The 22,856-nt window shown below is 41.4% G+C and overlaps 1 protein-coding gene across 1 annotated transcript in view; it reads left to right on the top strand.

Moving 5' to 3' along the window:
• LRRTM4 (leucine rich repeat transmembrane neuronal 4) overlaps positions 1-19,597 on the top strand; it is a 665,292-nt gene extending 645,695 nt beyond the window's left edge. Inside the window, exon 2 of the mRNA XM_061593371.1 lies at positions 19,376-19,597. Within this exon, the coding sequence (XP_061449355.1) occupies positions 19,376-19,597 (222 nt within the window). The remainder of the gene's footprint in view (positions 1-19,375) is intronic.
• The last annotated feature ends 3,259 nt before the right edge of the window (positions 19,598-22,856 follow it).

Raw genomic sequence — 22,856 nt, 5'->3', positions numbered from 1 at the left:
CTCAGTTTGCCTTGGGATTCACAGAATCATAGAATAGTAGAGTTGGAAGGGGCCTATAAGGCTATTGAATCCAACTCCCTCCTCAATTCAGGAAACCAAATTAAAGCATAACCAACAGGTGGCTGTCCAGCTGCCTCTTGAATTCCTCCAGTGGGAAGCCTACCACTTCCCTAGGTAATTGGCTGCATTGTTGTACTGCTTGAACAGTTAGAAAGTTTTTCCTGATGTTCATCCAAAATCTGACTTCCTGCAACTTCAGCGCATTATTCCATGTCCTGCACTCTGGGATGATTGAGAAGAGATCCTGGCCCTCCTCTGTGGCAACCTTTCAAATACTTGAAGAATGCTGTCATAACTCCCCTCAGTCTTCTCTTCTCAAGGCTAAACCTGCCCAATTCTTTCATTCTCTCCTCATAGGGCTTTGTTTCCAGTTCCCTGCTTATCCTTATGCTAGTCATCTGAACAATAGCCACATTCACACTGTACATTTATTCCACTATTATTCCACTTTAAACAGTCATGGTTTCCCCCAAAGAATTCTGGGAAGTGTAGTTCGTGAAGGATACTGAGAGTTGCGAGGAGACCTCCATTCTCCTCACAGAGCTACAGTTTCCTGAGAGGTTTAACCTCTTCTCAGAGAATGTTAGGAATTACAAGTCTGTAAGGGGAATATGGTTTTTCTAACAACTTCCAGCACCCTTCACAAACTACACTTCCTAGGATTCTTTGGGGGAAACCATGACTGGAGGGCAAAAGACTCCCCCTACCTGGTCTACACTGGTTGGTAGCTGCTTTCAGATAGGGAACATTACCAGTCCTACTTGGAAATGCCAAGGATTAAATTTGGGACTTTCTGCATGCTAAGTGAGTGCTCTTTCCACTCATTTACAGCCCTTCCCCTATTTGGCTGTTCTGAATGAAATCACACACCTCCATGAGTAGCACATTTGAAGCTTGGGCTAATCCTGGGCCAGGCATCACTCCTGGAATCTCAAGGAGCAATCTTTTATTCACTTTGGTTAATATACCAGATTGTTTCCTGGCCATTATCATTCATGCTTTGGTGATTTACAGATTAGATTATTGTCAGGGACAATAGATTTTTTCCCCTTCAAATCAATTAGTACTGAATGCTGCCATTTATCTGGTGACAAGATTAAGGCACCACTCCTCGTCATTATGTATCTTCAAACTGCTAATTTATCTTTAATGTATCTTAAAACTGCATTGACTGCTAATTGGTTTCCAGGCCTAATCTGAGGGATTGGTTTTTGTCTTTGGAGCCCTAAATGGACTGGATTCTGAATAACTAAGCAAATATTCTTTCCCCCTATCCAACTTAAGATCAGTGAGTTTTTTCTGAAGATCTCATCATATACGAAAACTAGAAAGACCTCCCTGAGAAGCAGGGCCTTGTTGTTGTAACCCCAGAGTTATAAAATGTCCTTCCACAAGAATCTTCCTCTCTGTTTTCCCCCATGAGGGAAGCTGAAATGTTTCTTTTTTCTCTCTTTCTGTCTAATATGCCTTTGAAAGCTGAGTTATTAAGATATTTCAAATGTGTTTTTATTTAAAATTGGTAAAATGAAATTGAGAGAGAGAGACAGGCTTTAGCGTTCTTTCCTTTTGGCAATTCTGCAATGACAGGATTAAGATTCTGACACAATCTTGGCTATAATCGCTAGATCAGACACCCCTCTTCATTATTTTTGGCACGTGACTTCTCCACGTTGTCAATCATGCTGGTAGTTCCATATAAATCCTCCAGCAACTCTCTCTGAGTCATTTCCTCTACCATTTCAAACAGTGGGAGTGCCGTCTCAGCGTAGGCACACAACTCCTGCAAGTGCTAATGAGAGTGACATCTGCACATCGAGAAAAAGGTCTCCGCTTATGGGGATGAATTAATGTGATTATTAGTGCATTTGCACCATCTCACACACTGTTTTTTTCTGCCTCTAGGAGCTAGCTGGGCAATTATACTCCTGCAATTCCTTCTGAACAGTGTCACATGAAGGCATTCAGGACAAAACACCCCTCTGTGTTCACCGTCATTCTGTGCCCGACTGGGCTGGCTGTTCCTATTCAACAGAGAAGACATGCCACAGAGAAAACTGTCATGTGAAAGGAAGGGGTGGATAGAATGCATTCTCCCATTCTTGACTCAGTGTAAAGGATATTTGGAATGATGCTGTGGTGTGTATTTTCAAAGAGTCTCAAACCTCCTCAGATCTCTCCTCTCTACAAAGAATGGGGAGGACGGTGTTTTTCAAGTCATGGGCACAGGACACTTAAGTCCACATCTATGACAATGTTTTGCTCACAGAGAATCATTATTTTATTTACTTAGTTATTTTAAGATATCCATATACCACCTTCTGAATACTAAAAAGTCATTTACATATTAAAAGAAGAATACATCAACTGTAACATAATAAAATATCCCCACCCTGGAGAAACTCCCAAAAACAAATAAATTCTATACCACATAGTTCATTTAATCACCAATAAAATATACCCATATTTAAATAACAATATGTTTCTTAAAGCCACCTGAAACAGGCAGGTTTTCAGTTTTCTGATAAGATTGTAGGAGTTCTAGAAGTGTGGAGCCACCACAGAAAAGGGCCTCTCTTTTTCAATCCAATCCACACTCCAAAGATGACCTTTACATTGGATCCCTTGGACGATACTTAACTTGGCTTCTAAGAGACTCTAAGGCTTTTATGGGTTTATTTGTTTGTTTTACAGCCACAAGAGTGGCTGTATACTATAACCAGAATGGATTGTTCTCATTCTGCAATGTTAAATTGAAAATATCCCCCATACCATTCTGCTGCTTCCCATAAGTTCATTACAAAACAAAATCTTACAAAACTTAGTGTCCTGAACTCAGAAATGCTTGCTTAACAACCCTCTAAGTTTTCAATGCAATACACAAAACACTCAGAGAGCATCAAGAATTCAAAGTGTAAAACAAGAGGAAAAAATCCAGACCTCTGTTGGACTTTTTTCTGTCAGTGGTCTCATAATTTGTTGAAATTAATTACAAATCAGCCATGTTCACAGAGTACCTATAATCCTATTACTGACATTGCCCCATACTCTGACCTTCATCCTCTGCAGTTTAAAAGTTTTTTAAAAAATACCTGGCTGAGCTTTAATTAATTTAAGAAATTTAACATTGGAGTCAATGATAAACATGGGCATGCTCAATAAGAACCAACTGTCAGTGTTCTAAAAGCCAGACTCACAGCTGTTTTGGCTTGGCTAATCAGGGGGTCACACACGTGCCAGACATTTATTCCACTTTAAACAGTCATGGCTTTCCCCAAAGTATCCTGGGAAGTGTAGTTCGTGAAGGGTACTGAGAGTTGTTAGAAGACTCTTGTTCCCCTGACAGAGTTCCAGTGTCCAGAGTGGTTTAACAGTAAGCCCTCTTCTGGGGATTGGATCTCTGTGAAAGGAACAGGTAGTCTCTTTCCCCCTCACCAGAGGATGGAAACAGACAGGGAAGGCACTGACCTTGTTTGCTTGTTTGTGTTGCTTTCTCCACCCCACCCCTGCCCTGTCTACCAGGCCAAAACTCCTGCCACCATATATGCCACCATCTCCTAAAATCAAGGCAGCATATAATGACAATACAATCCAACATAAAAACAGTACAAAACCAGTACAAAATCATCATGAAAATGATTGGCTAATGAAGAATGTTTTAATCAGCTGCATGGCCCTGCCTGCACAAAAGAGACTCATCTGGAGAACTCTTCCGCAGCACAGGACCCTCCACTCAAATGAAAGTGAGTGATAAATCTGAGAAGGAGAAAAAACTGCTGTCTTTGTTTGGTCCAAGCACAGCACCCGAACCGGTTATTCCCCTCTGGTAAAGGGGGATTGGCCTGGAGAGATTCTCTGCTGAGGACAGGGAGGAAGGAGAGAGTAAAAGGTAGGAAATGATAAAGGGGAATCAAGGTCAGAATTAAGCAGCTTTTTCGCCTGCCCTCTTGTCCCATGGTGTGGTTCCACCTCTTCCTCTTCCTGCTCTGCTGTCTGGTCCTGCTTGGAGATGCTGTTGCAGAGGCCTCAGCTGTTTCAGTTGACTGGGTGGGGGCTCCTCTCTTGCCTCCTCCTTCTCCATGATGGTGGTGAGTGGCGAATCAGAGGGGGCTGGCTGTAGAAAAAGTAACAGGAAGACGTCCCAACACGTTCTACCAGTGAAACACACACCTGCTTGGTGGAGAAAAGGGGGGGGGAAGCTGTGGCCTCCGACATAAAAGCTTCCTGCTTTTGCAGTACGGGAGTGGTGAGGTGCAATCTCAGGCACAAGCTGTTCCAGAAACTTGAAGGACCTACCATCCATTTGGAACTGCTAGAAATGTGAGGAGCAGCAGTGGCCAGAGTGTTTGCTGTGTAACAGACCCAGTGAGGTCCTTTCTCGGAGAGAGCATTCATAATACTTGTCAGGGCCTGGAGGGGACACAAGTGTGAAGTTCCTCCAGAGTAAGGATGGAAAGTTCTGTCAATTTTGGTTCTCTCCGTTTCTCATTTTACCAGTCTTAAGTGCAATTCTGCATGTTTCTGCAGCAATTTGCAGTTTTTTTAAAAAAGAAATCCTCATGAATTTTAGTGTGAATTTATCCTAATAAACACATTTTGCACATTTTGTGCAAGAATTTCTCATCATATACTGTCATTTCCCCCTAAAATATGCATTTTTGTAAACATTGGTTGGTTGGTGAACTGCATTGCAAAATTTGAATTAGTGCAATTTTCACTGGATGAGTATATTTCCATTCTTGAGCTATTTTGGAAAGTGTAAAAATGATAGATTTGGCTTAAAATGTGAACTGAATCAAATTTCTCACCCACCCCTAATCCAGAGTCATGGGCACCTGAAGGAGGTACTTCTGTGTTCTTTCCTATTGTGATCTGGCTTTTCTCCAGAACACAGCCCTGGAGCTCAGTGCCCTTAAATGACCCTAGCTGTTTGCTTTAACAACAACTCTCTGTCCATGTAGAGGTTGCACTCTGTTTAGGGCAGGGATGGTCAGATCCATCTGATTCTGGTCTGTCAATTTCACACGTGTCCATTCATAATTTTGTTCCATTCCATTTTCACATCAATCTTCAATTTTTTTCAATTAAAAAACCATATGAAATTTTAAAATAATATTTAAACGGTATTTTATCTCAATGTACAGTAGGGCCCCGCTTCTCATTTTCCCTCTTTTCGGCATTCCGCTAATACGGCGGCAGCGGGGCGATCAGCTGGAGGGAGAGCTGGAGCTCCCCACTCTCCAGCTGATTATACCAGACGAGGGGAAGATCAGCTGTATCATGCTACAGCTGATCTTGTCCTCCTTGGAGGAGGTCAGACTCCCGCACTCCAGCTGATCATGCCGGAGGAGGGGAAGATCAGTTGTAGCGTGACACAGCTGATCTTCTCCTCTTCTGGCACCATCAGACTCCCTCTCGAGCTGATCGCGCCTGAGGAGGGGAAGATCTGATCTTCTCCTTCTCTGGTGCAATCAGCGGGTTAGGTTCCAGACCCCTGCGCTACAGCTGATCCGCTTTTTGGTGGTTTTTGCTTTCCGGTGGGGGTCTGGAACCTAACCTGTCATATGAGTGGGGCCCTACTGTACACATTTCTGAATGTGTTTTATCTTAAAAATTTAAAATGATTGTGATGATGTGTTTAATGGTGTTTTATGTTTCATTATATTTGTTGCTGTACATATATTGTATGAATTGCCAGTATATAAGTAATAATAATAATAATAATAAATTTTATTTCTAAGTCGCCTATCTGGCCGTATGAACGGCCACTCTAGGCGACGTACAAAAGAATAAAATAACATATAAATACAAATGAACAGCAACTCTACATAATCAAAACCCACCCACATCTTTACAGAATAAAACGAGATTACCCAAAAGTCCCATAGGCCCGCCGAAACACCCAGGTTTTCAATTCTCGGGGGAAACCTGCCAGGGAGGAGGCATGGCGGATGTCATAGGGCAGAGAATTCCAGAGGGTGGGGGCCACAATCGAAAATGCCCTCTCTCTGGTCCGCACCAGCCTAGCTGTTTTAACTGGCGGGACCGAGAGAAGGTCTTGTGAGGCTGATCTCGTCAGGTGGCATATTTGATGATGCTGGAGGCGCTCCTTTAGATAAACTGGACCAAAACTGTGTAGGGCTTTAAAGGTTAATACCAACACCTTGAATTGAGCCCGGTAAACAACTGGTAACCAGTGCAGATCTTCTAGCACTGGAGTGATATGATCATGGTGGTGGCTGTTCTTAATCAAACGTGCCGCCGCATTCTGAACCAGCTGTAGTTTCCGGACCGTCTTCAAGGGTAACCCAAAGTAGAGCGCATTACAGTAGTCTAAGCGAGAGGAGACCAGGGCATGTACCACCCGTGGGAGCAGATGGACAGGAAGGTAGGTAATCATTTTTATGCATACTTTACCCCAGTATGTGTGTTATTGTGCACATTACTTGATCTGACCTGCAATATTTTGAGAAGTGCAAATTTTGAAGGATGGCTGTGTTTTGGAAAGTGCCAATTAGGTAGGCTCACATTTAAATGCAAGACAAATTGAATTTCTCTCTTATTCCTGGTCCAGATTTCCCCCTCCTGAGCACTCCTGGCTGTGAGAAATCCCAGGAAACTCTGGGGCATGTTATCCTCCTGTAACAATAATGAAGATATTAGTGAAGCTAGGGTAAGAGCCAGAGACCTGGGTTTACTTTAGTCAGCATGAGGCCTCCATTTGGGGGAAGTGTCACATCTGAAGAATCAGATTTCCCTAGAAAATAACAGTGCCTTTCCTTTGGACTCTTCCCTTCTTTGTGTAAGTTGTAGATACCCCTGGTACTTATTTTCCATGAGTTATAAGCAAAACAATCATAAGGTGGTGGGTAAGAATAATATCTTGGCATTGTAAGCTTGCGGCATTAAGAAATCATTTTTTATTTTTGCTCTCCATGTACACAGTCCCTGTACAACTTTTAAAAGAGCATTTAAAACTCTAAAAGGAAGCCATTCGTTTCTGGGTAGTCCTCTTGCATGCCATAAATTTTGAGCAGATCTAATGAAAAGCCAATATTTAATACAAGACAAAGACTTATTTCACTCATTCCCCAATGCCTTCATTTGTCATTGTGGCAGCAACATTATCAAATGTTCATATTAAATACTCTGTGTATTTATTGTGAGTAATGGATGGAACAGGTTGCCATCTTTATGATCACTGGAAAGAAAGAGACAAACAACTCTGCCTCCTCTCGTATTGTCATAATTTTTCCTTGACAGAAGTGATGTGCTTTGATTTTCAAATATTATGTGGGCCATATCTTTGAGAGGCCATCTCAAGCAACCAGCTGGCATTCGAGGTAATGATTACATAAAACAATATTGCAGAATCTTCTCCTGTGATGATATCTTCACAGAGGAGGGAATGTATAACACCACAGAGAACCAGCTACATCTCAGATTGCAATAGGCTCTGATATTCCCTATGAATACCTTTTATTTATTTATTTATTTATTTATTTTGTATCCCACTCTTCCTCCCAGCAGGAGCCCAGGGCGGCAAACAAAGCACTAAAACACTTTAAAACATCATAAAAACAGATCTTAAAATACATTAAAACAAAACAGCATTAAAAACATTTTTTTAAAAACATATTAAGCAATGCTGACACAGATGCAGACTGGGATAGGTCTCAACTTAAAAGGCTTGTTGAAAGAGGAAAGTCTTCAAAAGGCGCCGAAAAGATAGCAGAGATGGCGCCTGCCTAATATTCAAAGGGAGGGAATTCCACAGGGTAGGTGCCACCGCACTAAAGGTCCGTTTCCTATATTGTGCAGAATGAACCTCCTAATAAGATGGTATCTGCAGGAGGCCCTCACCTGCAGAGCGCAGTGATCGACTGGGTATATAAGGGTATATGGGGGAGATAACCAACAGTATGTAACACCTTTTCTAGGTTCTTACACAATCATGTGGTGCAAATAATTTAATGTGTGTCTCAGCATTCAGTGCAATGTCATGTGGTGAATCATAGAATAGTAGAGTTGGAAGGGGCCTATAAGGCCATCAAGTCCAACCCCCTGCTCAAAGCAGGAATCCAAATCAAAGCATTTCCGACAATGAAGGAGTTCCATGATTGGTTTACACACACAAAGAGCTGCCAATTCAAGGGAGGAAGTGTGGTATAGTGGCTAGAGTGTTGGACTCACACTGGAGAGACCTGGGTACAAAATATCCCTAGCCATTAAGCCTAGGGACTGAGGGAGGGCCAGTCACCATCTCTCAGCCTAATCTATCTCACAGGTTTACGGGAATGAAAATGGTGGGCAGACAAGGACAATACAGTAGGGCCCCGCTTATATGGCAGGTTAGGGACCAGACCCCTGCCGTAAAGTGGAAATCGCCATAAAGTGGAACCCATTGACTATAATGGGCTGCGTCGAGTGAAAATGATGCAAAAATGTCGCAAAATGCTGTAAAATCGCAAAATTGGCTTTAAAACGGGAAATTTCCCCTAACTGAGAGCCACCGCATCAGCAGAATGCTGGAAAACGGAACGCCGGTCAGTGGGGCGCTACTGTAATAAGCTCATGCTTATCATTAGGTATGAACCAAAACTATTTGCCCTGTTCATTTTGTATTTGATTTTTGTATGTGCCCAAAATAAAGCATGTTACATTTTTTGTTACTATTTGTACTCATTGGCCCATTTTGGGTATAACATTAACCCATGTTTATGTTAATGAGCCTGAGTCTCTGCCTTTAGCATAGGTTCCTGCTTTGCACTGAATCCTTTGTATTTATGTGTGCAAAAACAAAGAAACAAACGAAGCTTCCAATGAACAGTCTTGGTGAACAATTATGTAGATGTCATCAATATATTATCTATGTTCTAAGATATTATCTATTATCTAAGATATACTATGCATGTAAACTGCATAGGGTTTTGTCTTAATTCAGCAGCCTATACATGTGATCAAATAAATAAGAATCATGTTCCCAGTACAAAATAGCAGCCATTTCCAAATACGCCATATTCAGATTGGCTGCACAAGGTGCAAATGGATTTCCTATAGCCTTACCTCTTTTTTTTAATAATAAAATTAATCCTTAAAACTAAAATCATTGTTTTCAAGTAGAATACACAAGATGTCTAGCAAAAAATGTGTAAGAGGTTCAGTATTTGTTCTGTTCCAAAAACAAAACAAAACAAAAATTCTGTAACGTATTGAGGTCCTTTGTAGGGAATAGTATACAAGGAGTTAACATGCATCGTATTAAGACATGAGCCTTCCTCAAAAGCTAAAAATTCTACGTCTTTTACAAAATATGTTGTATCTTAAATGTAAGCTAGACTGGCTTTAACAAAATTGTACTTAAAAAGAGACTATTGCACTAAAGGCTCCAAGAACATAAGAGCACAAGAAAAGGATGCTGGATCAGGCCAATGGCCCATCTAGTCTAGCATCCTGTTCTCACATTGGCCAACCAGATGCCCATGGGAACCCCACAAGCAGGCTCTGAGTACAAGAGCACTGTCCCCTCCTGCGGCTTCAGGCAACTGGTATTCAGAAGCATACATCCTTCAACTGTGGAGGCTGAGCATAGCCATTGTGGCTAGTAGCCTTTAATACCTTTATCCTCCATGAATGTGTCTACTCCTCTTTTAAAGCCCTTCAAGTTGGTGGCCATCACTGCCTCATATGGATGCAAGTTCCATAGCTTAACTATGCGCGGAATTAAGTACTGTCTTTTATCTCTCCTGAATCTGCCAGTGCTCAGCTTCATCGGACGTCCCCAAGTTCTAATGTGGAGAGGGAGAAAAACTTATCTCTGTCCTCTTTCAGATGGATGCTGAACCTGACACAATGGTCCTGAGGAAGGAAATCCTTCTGTGTAAATTTTTGGAAATATATAAAACACTGGAACTCTTGCATATTATCTAACTAAATATCGACCAACTTCCATCAGTCCCAGTCAGCATGGCCAATAGTCAGGATTATGGGTGTTGTAATCCAGTAGCATCTGGATGACCACAGGTTAACCATTCCTGATCTACAGGACGGGTGGACCTTTTTTGTACCAGATTTGCCTAGCTAAACAAGTTTCTTCCAAAAGAACATAGGAATCTGCCTTAGACTGAGTCAGTCTATCTAGCTCAGTATTGTCTACATTGACTGGCAGTGGCTCTCCAGGGATCTCTCCAGACAGGGATTCTCTGATTCTCTCTCTACCCTACCTGGAGCAGAGCTTGGAAAAGTTACTTTTTTGAACTTCAACTCCCATCAGCCCCAGACAGCATGGCCACTGGATTGGGCTGATGGGAGTTGTAGTTCAAAAAAGCAACTTTTTCAAGCTGCGACCTGGAGATGCTGGGGATTGAACCTGGGACCTTCTGCATGCAAGGCAGATGCTTCTGATAATTTGCTCTAGTGAGGGCCCAGTCCTGAGATTCTATAAGTATGGCCTTTGTTGTTGTTGTCTGGCCTGAGAATGTAGCAATAAAATGTCTTGGACCAGACATAAACTAAGAATTTAAGGACATGAGTTTGTATTCCATGGATCTTACTCCCAAGTAAATTTGCTTGGGCTGCAGCCTTAATGACTAATTTATACAAACTTTGTTAAGAATGTAGTTAAGTGTAAATTATTATAATATGCCTTTGAAGCACTTATGTTGTGAGAGTTTGCATGCTTAATTTTCCTTCTCTGGAATAATAAAAAGGAGATGGAGAAAGTAATATTGTTCAGTTGGGTAATGAGCCAGAAATTATTTTACCTTACACTTAAGATGGGTGTAGAAATGCCTACATATTCAAAACAGGATGTGTCACCTATCAACAGGTTCCCATAAGAGGTAGTGATGGCCACCAACTTGGATGGCTTTAAAAGAGTGGACAAATTCATGGAGGATAAGGCTATCAGTGGCTCCTAAGCCTGATGGATATGTTCTACCTCCAGTGTCAGAAGCAGTATGTTTCTGAATACCAGCTGATGGAAACTGCAGGAGGGGAGAGTGCCCTTGCACTTAGGTCCTGTTTACAGACTTCCCAGAGGTATCTTGTGGGCCACTGTGAGAAAAGGGTGCTGGACTAGAGGGGCGACTGGCCTCATCCAGCAGGCTCTTCTTCTGTTCTTAGGGATTAAGAACCTGTGGACCTCCAGATGTTGATGAACTATATCTCCCATCATCCCTGACCATTGATAATAATAATAATAAAATTTTATTTTTGAGTCGCCTATCTGGCCGAATTAACGGCCACTCTAGGCTACGTACAATAACAAGATAAAATACAATATAAAACCATAACAACAACGGTCAATAATTAAGCTACCCACTCTTACATGTAATCAGCAGCACTAAAAACTAACCCACCCCAGAAACCCCATAGGCCTGCCTGAACAGCCAGGTCTTCAAGGATCGGCGGAAAGCCGTCAAGGAGGGGGCATGGCGGAGATCTAAAGGAAGGGAGTTCCAGAGGGTGGGGGCCACAATCGAAAATGACCTCTCTCTGGTCCGCACCAGCCTAGCTGTTTTAACTGGTGGGACCAAGAGAAGGTCTTGTGTGGCTGATCTTGTCAGGTGGCATAATTGGTGATGCTGGAGGCGCTGCTTCAGATAAACTGGGCCAAAATCGTATAGGGCTTTAAAGGTTAATACCAGCACTTTGAATTGGGCCCGGTAAACAACTGGTAACCAGTGAAGATCTATTAATACTGGAGTGATATGATCACGGCGACGGCTGTTCTTTATCAAACGTGCCGCCGCATTCTGTACCAGCTGTAATTTCTGGACCGTTTTCAAGGGCAGCCCCATGTAGAGCGCATTACAGTAGTCTAAGCGAGAGGAGACCAGGGCATGTATCACTCATGGGAGAAGATGGACAGGAAGGTAGGGTTGCAGCCTCCATATCAGATGGAGTTGATACCAAGCTGCCCAGCTCACTGCTGATACTTGAGCTTCCATAGACAGCTGTGAGTCAAGAATGACCCCGAGGCTGCAGACCTGGTCCTTCAGGGGGAATCTTACCCCATTAAACACCAGGTTTATATCTCCCAGCCTTCTCTTATCTCCCACAAGTAACACTTCGGTCTTATCAGGGTTCAGCTTCAGCCTATTCCGTCCCATTGAATACTGACTAGGGTTGATGGAAGTTGTAGTCCAACATCTGAAGGGCCACAGGTTGCCAACTCCTGATGTAGCTTCTATAGCCTCAATTTTACTCTAAAACAGATTTATGAAGATAGGCAGCTGCCTTATACAAAGTCAGACCAAAGGTCAATCTAGCTCAGGATTGTTGTGGCGGTATGCTCATTATGCTGCCCCCCTGGGCAAGGTATGGAAATGAACAGGCCATAAGCCAGGTGTGGGCTGAAACAGGCCACAACTTTATTGCTTACAGCAGGTAAGTGAAATTGGCATGCCACTGGAGGCAGAATTGATGATCTTTCAAACAACATGACTGCCTCACAAGAACTAGTGAGGAACAACTTGGGAGTTCGCTGGCATAAAATGGATCCCGTGTGGTACATGCCAGACATCTGGAGTCTTGTTGGTAACTGGGGCTATGTGACCTAAGATCATCCCCTCTCCAAACTCAGGTCATACTATGAAAATTGTGACACAGAAAATACCACATCTAACAATTCTATGTTATCTACTTAAAGAAAGGCAAAAACCTCCCAGGTGGGAGGAAAAAAATCCTTCCTGGCCCTATGTACCAGCAACCAACACCTCAGTGGGAGTTCCTATACTAAGGGTGGGTGGGTTGAGTGAACTTGGTGAGGGAGGGAATCTGAAGAGGCCAAAATGGCACCTTTCCAGGCTTTGTAAAGGCCAAAGTGCCACCCAGCTGTGGGATCCTGTGGGACTCCACAAGAGCCAAGGCACTGCTGGGCGGGGACTCTCCCCTCCCTTGCCTGGATCAGCCATGCAACCTCATAACCAACTTCAAGTGTGCAGCTATGCCCGGAACTTTGTTTCTAGCATGACTGGTGGCAGGTCTATTGGGTTTCAGACAGGCAATATTACCAGCCCCACCTGAAGATGCTGGGATTGAACTTGGGACCTTCTGCATGCAAAGCACATGCTCAACCACTGAGCTATAGCCCCTCCTCTGAAGGAATTTCCGTTCCCAACTTTCTTGTACCAAATATCTATACATTCTTCCCTCCAGCTGAGATGTATGCAAATGTCCTTTGTAACTGAATATTTGTTTCAAGTATCTGATCATTCAGACTATAACACTGACACCATTTAGAGGCAAGAACCACAGAGGTGAAGACTTCAGCAGTTAATGCCAGCTAATTAATCCAGCCCATTAGACCCAAACTCTCTATGAACACTTGAAGTGCTTCTCTTTACGCAACACGCTACAGAGTTAATAAAATCAGGCTTGCTTCAAAGGAATGGATGGTGCCACACTTCCTTACTTGCCGATCTGCAGCACTTAGTTGCCAGCATTTGACACTATAGAAACATGTAAAAAGAAATCAGACTGTTCTGCTTGATTATTGAAATGTATTTTAAAGAGAGAGAGACAGAGAGAGAGAGAGAGAGAGAGAGAGAGAGAAGATGCTGTTGTCTGTCTCTCCCAATAACATGAGAAAATATTTTCAAATTAAGTTACATTTGCTCCACCACATTAAATAAACGAGCCATATATTTAACTGGATATTATTAGATGTGATACAAGCTGTGGGCATATAATTTGTTTAGAAGAGGCTAAATGAAGATAATATGAATAACAATGCTGCCTGGTGATAAATACCATGTCACCTCATTGCTAAAAAAAACACAGATTTATTTTTGTAAGATTTATACAGACACTAGATCAAGGAAATACAAGTTAATAATTCTTTAGTAACAAAAGAAACGACAAGAACAGCAAAAGACTCCCGGTGCATTTTAAGCATTCCTTGTAGTGTGCAGCTTGGCTTACTTTTGTGAGAGCCACTTCAAACCTCACCCAGCAAGCTTGTTACTGCAGCTTCAGCGTTTCTACAAACACACACATGAAGGGTGAATGACAGTGACCTCCCTATTCATAGGTTTGTCTCAATCTAGGGCCCATCCATACAACTGTATAATCTGCAATGTTATTGCTTTGTGTCTTCGTTAATTCACTGTCATCCATATGACACTGCAAGTGGTACGGATTTTCGTGTTCACAAATCTGCATTACAAACACCATCAAAAAACCAATATGCTTTCCTGTATCGATAATCAATCTCATTAGCATGCGTGCACTTGGACGCAATTCAGTGGACCTTCCTGCAATAGGCAGTCCATGGGTTTCTCTCCATCATAAGCCAAGCCGCTTCCCACCCAACAGCACATCCACAAACCTGAGCATGTGTGGGAATTTAAAAAAAGATATATATTTCTGCACTGTTCTGAATAAGCCCATGAAAAGCAAATTATTGTTTTGGAGCAATCACTGAAAAGGGGTGGACTTAAGAGGAGTGGCCAATGTTAAAGTAATTTAGACCAAAAAAAATCCCACACATATGGATGCTTGATAATCGGGTTTTCACAATAATCCAACTACAAACAGGACATGTATGGATCTCAAGGCCACCAACCGAATATGGCACACATAGATTTTGAGATTAGCTATGGATAGGCCCGTTATTATCTTTCAGCCTAACCTACCTCACAGGGTTGCAAGGAGGATAAAATGAAGGGAAGGGGAAAAGGTATGTCACCTTGAGCTCCTTGGAGGAAAGATGGGATAATAATGATAATAATGATAATAATAATATACTTTATGTGAAATTCTGAGGCAGCTGTTTAGACAGCATGCAGAAGTGCAGAGAGGTGCGACAAACCAGGAAAGAGAAAAGTTCACATGCAAATGGCAGTGACCCAGATCTTGTGAGGGCTCTAGGTGGGCAAGATCCATGAAATAAGAAAGGCAGAGAGAAGTAAGAAGGATAAGATGCAACTTACCTGTCTATTGGTGGAATGAATAAAGGGAAATGGTTCCGTGGAGCTTCAACATGACATAAGGGTAGGCAGTCATGGCTGGGACATACACAGGTTCATGCTGTCATCATCCTTGAATTTGCCTCATCACCTTTTAAACCTCTCTAAGCTAATGCTTCTCACCAGATCTGGTTGCAGCAACTTTTGTAGTTCAGAAGCACAGGAAGCTAGGTGATACCGAGTCAGACCATTGGTCCACCAATCCCTGTATTGTCCACTCTGACTGCCAGAAGCTCTCCAGGGTTTTAGGCAGGGGGCATTCCTAGCCCTACCTGGAGATGCTGGGGATGGAATCTGGGACTTTCTGGATGCAAAGCAGATGCTCAGCCAAAGTTTTCTCCCAATTTTGTTTTAAACATTATCTGTCAACTAATGAGAAAAGAAATGTCCTGCAAAAATATAAAGAGGAGAGAAAATTTCAGTGACATGTCCATGGGTTTGCAGGGTAGGGTGGTATTTTTGTTGCAAAACCAAGGGGTTTTGTGAATGCTTTTCTGTGCTCCAGATCTTCTCCCCAGTGTTCTGCACTTTCCAGCCTTCCCAGGTGCCCACACTTCCTGAGTCCTTATGACATCCTTGACTAGGCTTTCCTTTAAGCTGGGGAATGTGGCCTATGGTGTGCCTGACAGCTGTTTCTTGTTGTTTGCAGTAAGGTTATGTTTTTTCCTTTAAATAAATCAGTGTGTATTTTAAAAAAAAGTTTAAAAAAAGGACTTCCCTTAAAAATAAAAAGAATGAGTGCACTCATTTTTGGTGCTGGAGAGCTACCTTCTCTGGTTTCTAATTATTTTAATTAAAGCTCAGGGGAAGACATCATGAAGTAAATTTTCCCATGGGACATTTTCAGAGCTGAAAGTGAAGGCAGGCAGGGAAGCCTCAGAGTGCTGGGGGGAAAATGTTCAATAAAAAAACCCTACATAAACCACACTTAGCTAGGGATGAAGAAATTTGGTTCAGTTGAAATTATCATGCAAACACATCTAATTTGCACTTCTTAACAATGTGCAAACCAAAACACAGCTATCCTTTGCAAATTCACACTTATTTGAATTTTATAATGCAGTTCTCCAACCAACCAATGTATATATTAGGGGAAAGTGGACATAAAAATGAATATATGAGTGAAATTAACATTCATAAAATGCAGTATATGACTAGAAATTGCTTGCACAAATATGTACATTACTCAAACTGCCTACAAAATGTGTTTATTAGGAGAAATTTGCACAAAAATGCTGAAGAATTTTATGAGGATTTTTTTTAAAAAAAATTGCAAATTGCTGCAGATATGTGGAGAACTGAATTTAATAGGGGAAATTTGAGGACAGGTTTCAGAACAGCATTGCATGAAGAAATGCTTCCTTTGGTCTGCCCTGAATCCCCTACAAATCAACTTCACTAGATGAACTCCAAATTATTATTGAAGACGGAGAAAAACATCACCTTCTCTACTTCAGATGATACTTTCTAGTGGACCAATTCTATTTGTATGGTGGAATGGCATTATCTCAACTGTTCAGGTTCCTGTCTGTGCCCTGGCAATCATTATTTGTTTCCCTAGCTTTCAGCATGCCCATTAGGAAGTAGCTCTTAAAACTTTCAAACATTGTTTTGAACTAGTTTTCTCACTTCCTACTTAAGAGCAACCTTGATCAGAGAAGCAAAACATCCCAGGCTAGAGCTGAGGGGACAGTTTGGGAAAGTACTGAAAATATGGTTAACGGGGTAATGGCATTTCCGAGCCATTTAGAGATAATGTTGTGATTCAGAAGCTTTTGACTCCTGTGTGGAAGCAAGAAACAAAGCCATGATGTGCACTGGGCCCCATCTGGTTAATGTCCTGTACATTATTACTGTAAAAAACAAAAGAAAAAAACAGACCGCCAGAGTCTCCATCTCCAATTAAACAGAACACAAAGCATTGCTAGGTTTTATAGTACCATAAAGAGCTACTTTAAAACTTGGAGGCTTTGTATAAACTGGGAAATCCCATTGCCTCTAAGAGGAATTTCATTTCAATACACAAGGACTGTATTTATCTTGGCTATCCTATCAATGCTTGCTGAATGTATTGATTGTTACATCCATGCCTTTCAACTATTGCTAAAATGAAGACATATCAAGCTGAAGGCCAAGTACTATGAAAATCCCCCCCCCCAAAAAAATGGAGAGGAGAAAGAGCGGTTAGGATTGTGAAAACAAGAAGCTCTTTCTTTCATATTGGCTGGCTCATGTGGGAAGTCACTTTATTTTGATACTTCAAGGCGCCTCTAAACTGTCAGTATTTTGCAGGACGGGTTCAGGCACATACTGGAAATTCAGATTTGCACAACTAAAGTAGATTACAGTGCTCTGTCACCCTAGCACAACAAATCTACTTTACAATTTTCTGTGGTTAGGAAATTGATCGAGAAATTCACTGAAACATGTTGTATGAATGAATGAATAATGGGAAGATGTGCAAAAAAGCCCCAAGCAAATCAGAATGAATGCTGATTGTCATATATACACCACTTAAACAAATCAGAACAAATGCTCAATAAAGACCAGACATAGTCTGACTTCCATGTAAGCTTTGTGCAAGTAAATCAGGATTGATGCTAAATAAAGAAGTCATCTGGAGGAGCCCTATGTTTCCTTGCTTTATTCTGATTTCATAGGATTGTTTTGCTTCATAAATGAAGCTCCATTGACATTTCCTGTTTATTTAAATGTGTGGGGGGGATGCACCTATAAATTTAACATTTATAACAGAAGTGGATGAAATTTGCAGGGATGGTTGTCCCTTCGCTGAGGATAAAAATGGAAATGGACTGCCTTCAAGTCGATCCCGACTTATGGCGACCCTATAAATAGGGTTTTCATAGTAAACGGTATTCAGAGGTGGTTTTACCATTGCCTTCCTCTGAGGCTGAGAGGCAGTGACTGGCCCAAGGTCACCCAGTGAGCTTCATGGCTGTGTGTGGATTCAAACCCTGGTCTCCCAGGTCGTAGTCCAGCACTCTAACCACTATGCCACACTGGCTCTTTCTTCAAGAATAAACTTTATCTAATTTCAGACAAATAGTTTGTGCTAGGCTCCTTTAATATTGGAACATTTTTTAAATAAAGTTTTGCTTTTCTTTCTTTCTTTCTTTCTTTTTTTCTTTCTTTCTTCCTTTCTTCCTTTCTTCCTTTCTTCCTTTCTTTCCACTAAGTATCCCTATGAAACTCATAGAGAATGTAGAAGTGTCCTCTGGTAAGATTCAGTGGCATTTGGCATGGATCTGTGCAGGGGTTCAGGAGTTATCGAATATCCATTGAAAACAGTGTTTGAGGCTTCTGATCATAATTATGTCTATGTTCAATTGGCATAAAGTCACAGAGAATGCTATGTACATGCATCCCTGCCATGAGCCAAGATGGCAGCAGAGGTTTCAGCCCCTTAGGGAAACCTCGGCCGCCATCTTGGTTAAGGGCAGCACTGAACACGCAACCACATAACAGCCCAAAAAGGTAGGTTGAAGCAAGGGAATGGCAGGGGCTCATGATCAGCATCAGTGATCCTGCCGCAAATCATGGGAGGGGAGCAGAGGGGCCCCTCAGGGCCCCTTGTAGCCCCAGGGGTCCTTGGCCAGGGCCCCAACTGGCTGCCCTTTGGAGACATCCCTGGCCTCTTTTATTCTTATTATTAGATGGAACCTTTTCAATTTTTTTGTTCTACATTACTGTATTTTATTATATGTGTTATTGGAGTTTGGTAGTCCAAAAGTCAATAGTTTGGTAGTCATTGCAGCAGAATGCAGAAGTGAAAAGTCTGGTAAGACTGGTGGTTGAAAGAATAAAGAAACATAAGGTTTATTACTTCTGCAAAGTTATGACAGACAGACATGTGGCCATTATAAAGTGATAAAGTGATGAGGCTAGCACCCGCACACACTAAATGACTAGCTAGAAAAAGGAAGGAAGTAAAGCCTGAGAAAAACAAACAAGCTGCTCCTAAAGAAGGAATCAGCGAGGGAAGAATGGGTTGCCTTTCTGTCCATCACCCTACCCACCCACTCCCGCACTGGTTCTGGTTACTTGTTACAAATGTTAGTGCATTACTCCCAACAAGTATTTGGATTTCAATGATTGACAAGCTATTTGCCATTGTATATATTTTCAAATCACTTTTTTTGGTAGAAAGTGTTGAATAAATGCCGATGATGATGATGATGATCATGATCATGATGATGTAAGGACCAGAAACTTCCTCTGACTCCCTATGCCACAGCCTAGATTGTCTTTTTGTTGCTAAAAAATGAGAACACATGCTATTGTGCAATTATGATGACATGCACACTCTTTTCTCTCTCTCTCTCTAGGTCCCTCATCATATGAAAACCTTGCCCTATTACAGCTATGACCAACCAGTGATCGGATATTGCCAGGCACACAAGCCCCTCCATGTAAATAAGGGATATGACACAATCTCCCGGGACCAAGCTGAAGCCACCAACTTGGAGCTGAGTCGAGACCACAGTTTCATTGCTACAATCGCACGTTCAGCTGCTCCAGCTATTTACATTGAGAGAATACCAAACTGATGAGACGTCTTTTTCCTGAAAATCAAGAAGGGGTGTGTATGGGAGGGTTCTTTTTCTGGGGAGGGGGGAACCTTCAGTTGAAGAGGAGGAAGGAACAAAGAGAAGAAGACAATTCATCATTCCAATTACAAACATTTCAGTTCAAACAACATGAAAGGGGAAAAATTAAAATGGCACGTTGCTTGAGGACTGCCATGGAAGGAAATTCAGTCTAGTGACCCTATACTATCGACTGGAGAACTTTAGGATTTCCTATGGCTTTAAACTGTTGAACAAACCTCTTGGTGTACATATCAAAGAAAGATTGTTGAGTTCTTATTAAGAGCGAAAGAGAGAGTTAGATTTCACTCTAGCAACATAAAGGGATGGATTAAAAGTTCTGTTTGTATATTTGATTTTTCTACATTGCACGGTTCCTTCAGAGGAGAACCACAAGTACCAATTAGGGGTGGGATGGGAGAGAACATAGAATGAAGTATGAGATATCATTTATTGTTTATTACTCTTAGATGTAATAGACGGTTTCTTTATTTTTATTTTTCATTTTTTGGGGGGTGGGAGAGGAACAAACCAAATTGAGTCCCACTTTGCTTTTCTTTGTTTTCCTTGAAAGTGGGGGAAGATCAGCATTACAATTTTAGATTCCCAACATAGTTATGTTGAACCAAAAGGACATTGGCAATTCCTGAAAAAGAACCAAGAGGCAAAACCACAAACCTCGGGGTGCATGTACATTTTAAACACATGCTGTAAATTATTGGGAAGGGGTGACTTTTAATTTTTCCTATCTTCATTGTGCTTCATTGTTGACACTAAATTAAGTTTGGGGCTCTTTAGAAAAGAAAGTGGGAGTGACTATTGATGACATGAGAGCTCACACTTGAACAGGGCAGTGCTGAATGCAGAGGGTGGGGGTGACTTTGGGTATAGAAATATCCATTGTGTACCTGGAAATAGTTTAAAATTGTTTGGATGGGCTGAAAAAAGAGAGAGGTTATCTTCATGAAATTTAATGGCTCATGTGATTTAAAAGCAAACGGGAGGATGTGTAACACTGTTGGATTTATTTTAATTAATTAGTTAGTTTTTGTGTAGTTTTTATCAATAAAAGGACAAAAAAGTGGTGGGGAAAATAAACATATTATTTTGTGGTTGGGAAGCCACAGCTAAATGGATGGTTGAATGATTTCTTTAGCTGTTTTATGCGGCGATGGCTACCATCTCTCTGCTCCAGATGAAAGGATTTTTAAGATCCATGGGCAGAATCTAGCTAAACACTTATTATTTATTGATGTATTGATTTATTGCATTTATAGCCCACCTTTTCTGTAAGGAACTCAAGGTGGCATACATGGTTCTCCACCTCCTCATTTAATCCCCACAACAACCCTGTGTGGGTAGGTTAGGCTGAGAGGCAGTGACTGGCCCAAGGCTGCCCTGGACCTCTACTGAGAGGAAGGGCAGGATATAAATCTAATAAATAAATAAATAAATAAGGTCACCCAGTGAGCTTCATGGTCAAGGGAGTATCAGGTCCTAGTCCAATACTCTAATCACTACACCACACTGGCTTGCAAATGTCACTGCTTTGAATGGGAGTCAGTGATTCTTGTGCTTAACTCTTCCAATGAAAACAAAGCATTAGGATAGATTATACCCTTAATTCTATTCCTTTTAAAAAAAGAAAATCCAATTGTATTTCACCTTGCAGTCAAACATAAAAAAACACAACCTGTGTGGTTGACCTGGTGCAGCATATGGTAGAAGCTTTTCAAATCATACCAACAGGATCGGTGACAAAAATTCAAACACTTATTTTGGTAACCAAATAGAGTTCATGCTAGATCCATTAAGTTAGGGGTACAGAACCTTTGGCTCTCCAGATGTTGCTGAGCTACAACTCCCAGCAGCCTCAGCAAGCTTGATGGAGGCTGAAGTTCAGCAATTTCTGGAGGGCCAAAGGTTCTCCACCCTTGCGCTGTGTTCAATGGAGTGGGAGAAGTGCAGTTACCACTGAGTTTGACAGGATAAGAACTGCACTGGGAGTGGACTAAATTAAGAATGCACCTCATTTCACATCTCCCTAGCTTAACTCATCAAAATGTAACAGATTTTACAGTTGCACATTGACTATTGAAGCAGAGCCAAAAAAGGATGGGATACAAAAGAAAGCTGTATTAAAATAATTGAAACTATCAGCCTGGTAGTTGCCCTAGATTGGACAATGATTCTCAATGCTTAATAGCTAGCAGTCATTTAATTTCAGCAAAGCACTATAGAGGACATGGAAGTAACATAATACCTGTCTGGAAGGCTTATCATCAACATTGCTGCAGCAATCTTTTCACCAACCATTTTAAGCAACCTTAAATGTCTGCCTATGACAGCACTTAAGTAATGGCCAAGGTAGACATTAAACTAAATTCATCACTTGAAGTAGGGATTTGTAAGATATTAATGTTGGGTTCGTATTCAATTTGGGCATACTTTTTTTCACTCTTTCCAAAACAACATATGAACCAAAACACAGCTACCCTTCAAAATTCCCACTTCTCCAGATTTGGCGCTGAAGTTCTTCAAACTCTCCCCAAAATAATGTGTACAAAATTATGTTTATTATGGGAAAGTGTTCATCAGTGCCTATATCAGTGCCAATAACATGCATTATATTAAGCAGAATTGATTGCACAAATGTATAAGGCAAAATTGCATAGAAAAATATGGGTTGTATCCACTACTAATCCTACTCAGAGTAAACCCAATGAAGTTATTGGGTGTGACTAACTTGGATGCATTCATTTCAGTGGGTCTAATTTAGTTGGCTGCAACCCTCTGTACATGAGAACTTTTAAAAATTACAAATTGATTCAGAAATGTTGAGAACTGAAAAGATTCAAAAATAAGAAACAGAAAGAAAGCGACATTGACAACATTTTCCCATGCCTAGCACCAAGTGATGCACTTAGCCTCACATCTAGTGTGGCTCTAACAGGCAGCATAGCTAGAAGAGACTATATAGGAAACATTAAAAATAACTTAGCATCAGCTGTATGGGGCTAGAAAAAAAATCATTGGGGCCAGGCTTGGAGGTAAGAACATGTATGATTGAGCACAAGTAGAATTAGCTTTTTGGATTTGAAAACATTGAGTAACACATCACTGAGGTTGTGTAGATTGTCAGACTTAGGGAGCCAATGGCCGATGGTATATACATTTGTATATTGTATCTCAATAGACTCTAATCAAACTAGTTTCCCAG

This window comes from Rhineura floridana, chromosome 12 (genome assembly GCF_030035675.1).
Source record: "Rhineura floridana isolate rRhiFlo1 chromosome 12, rRhiFlo1.hap2, whole genome shotgun sequence".
NCBI lineage: Eukaryota > Metazoa > Chordata > Lepidosauria > Squamata > Rhineuridae > Rhineura > Rhineura floridana.
The sequence above is the reverse complement of the archived record's forward strand: the minus strand, read 5'-3'. Positions and strand labels throughout refer to the sequence as shown.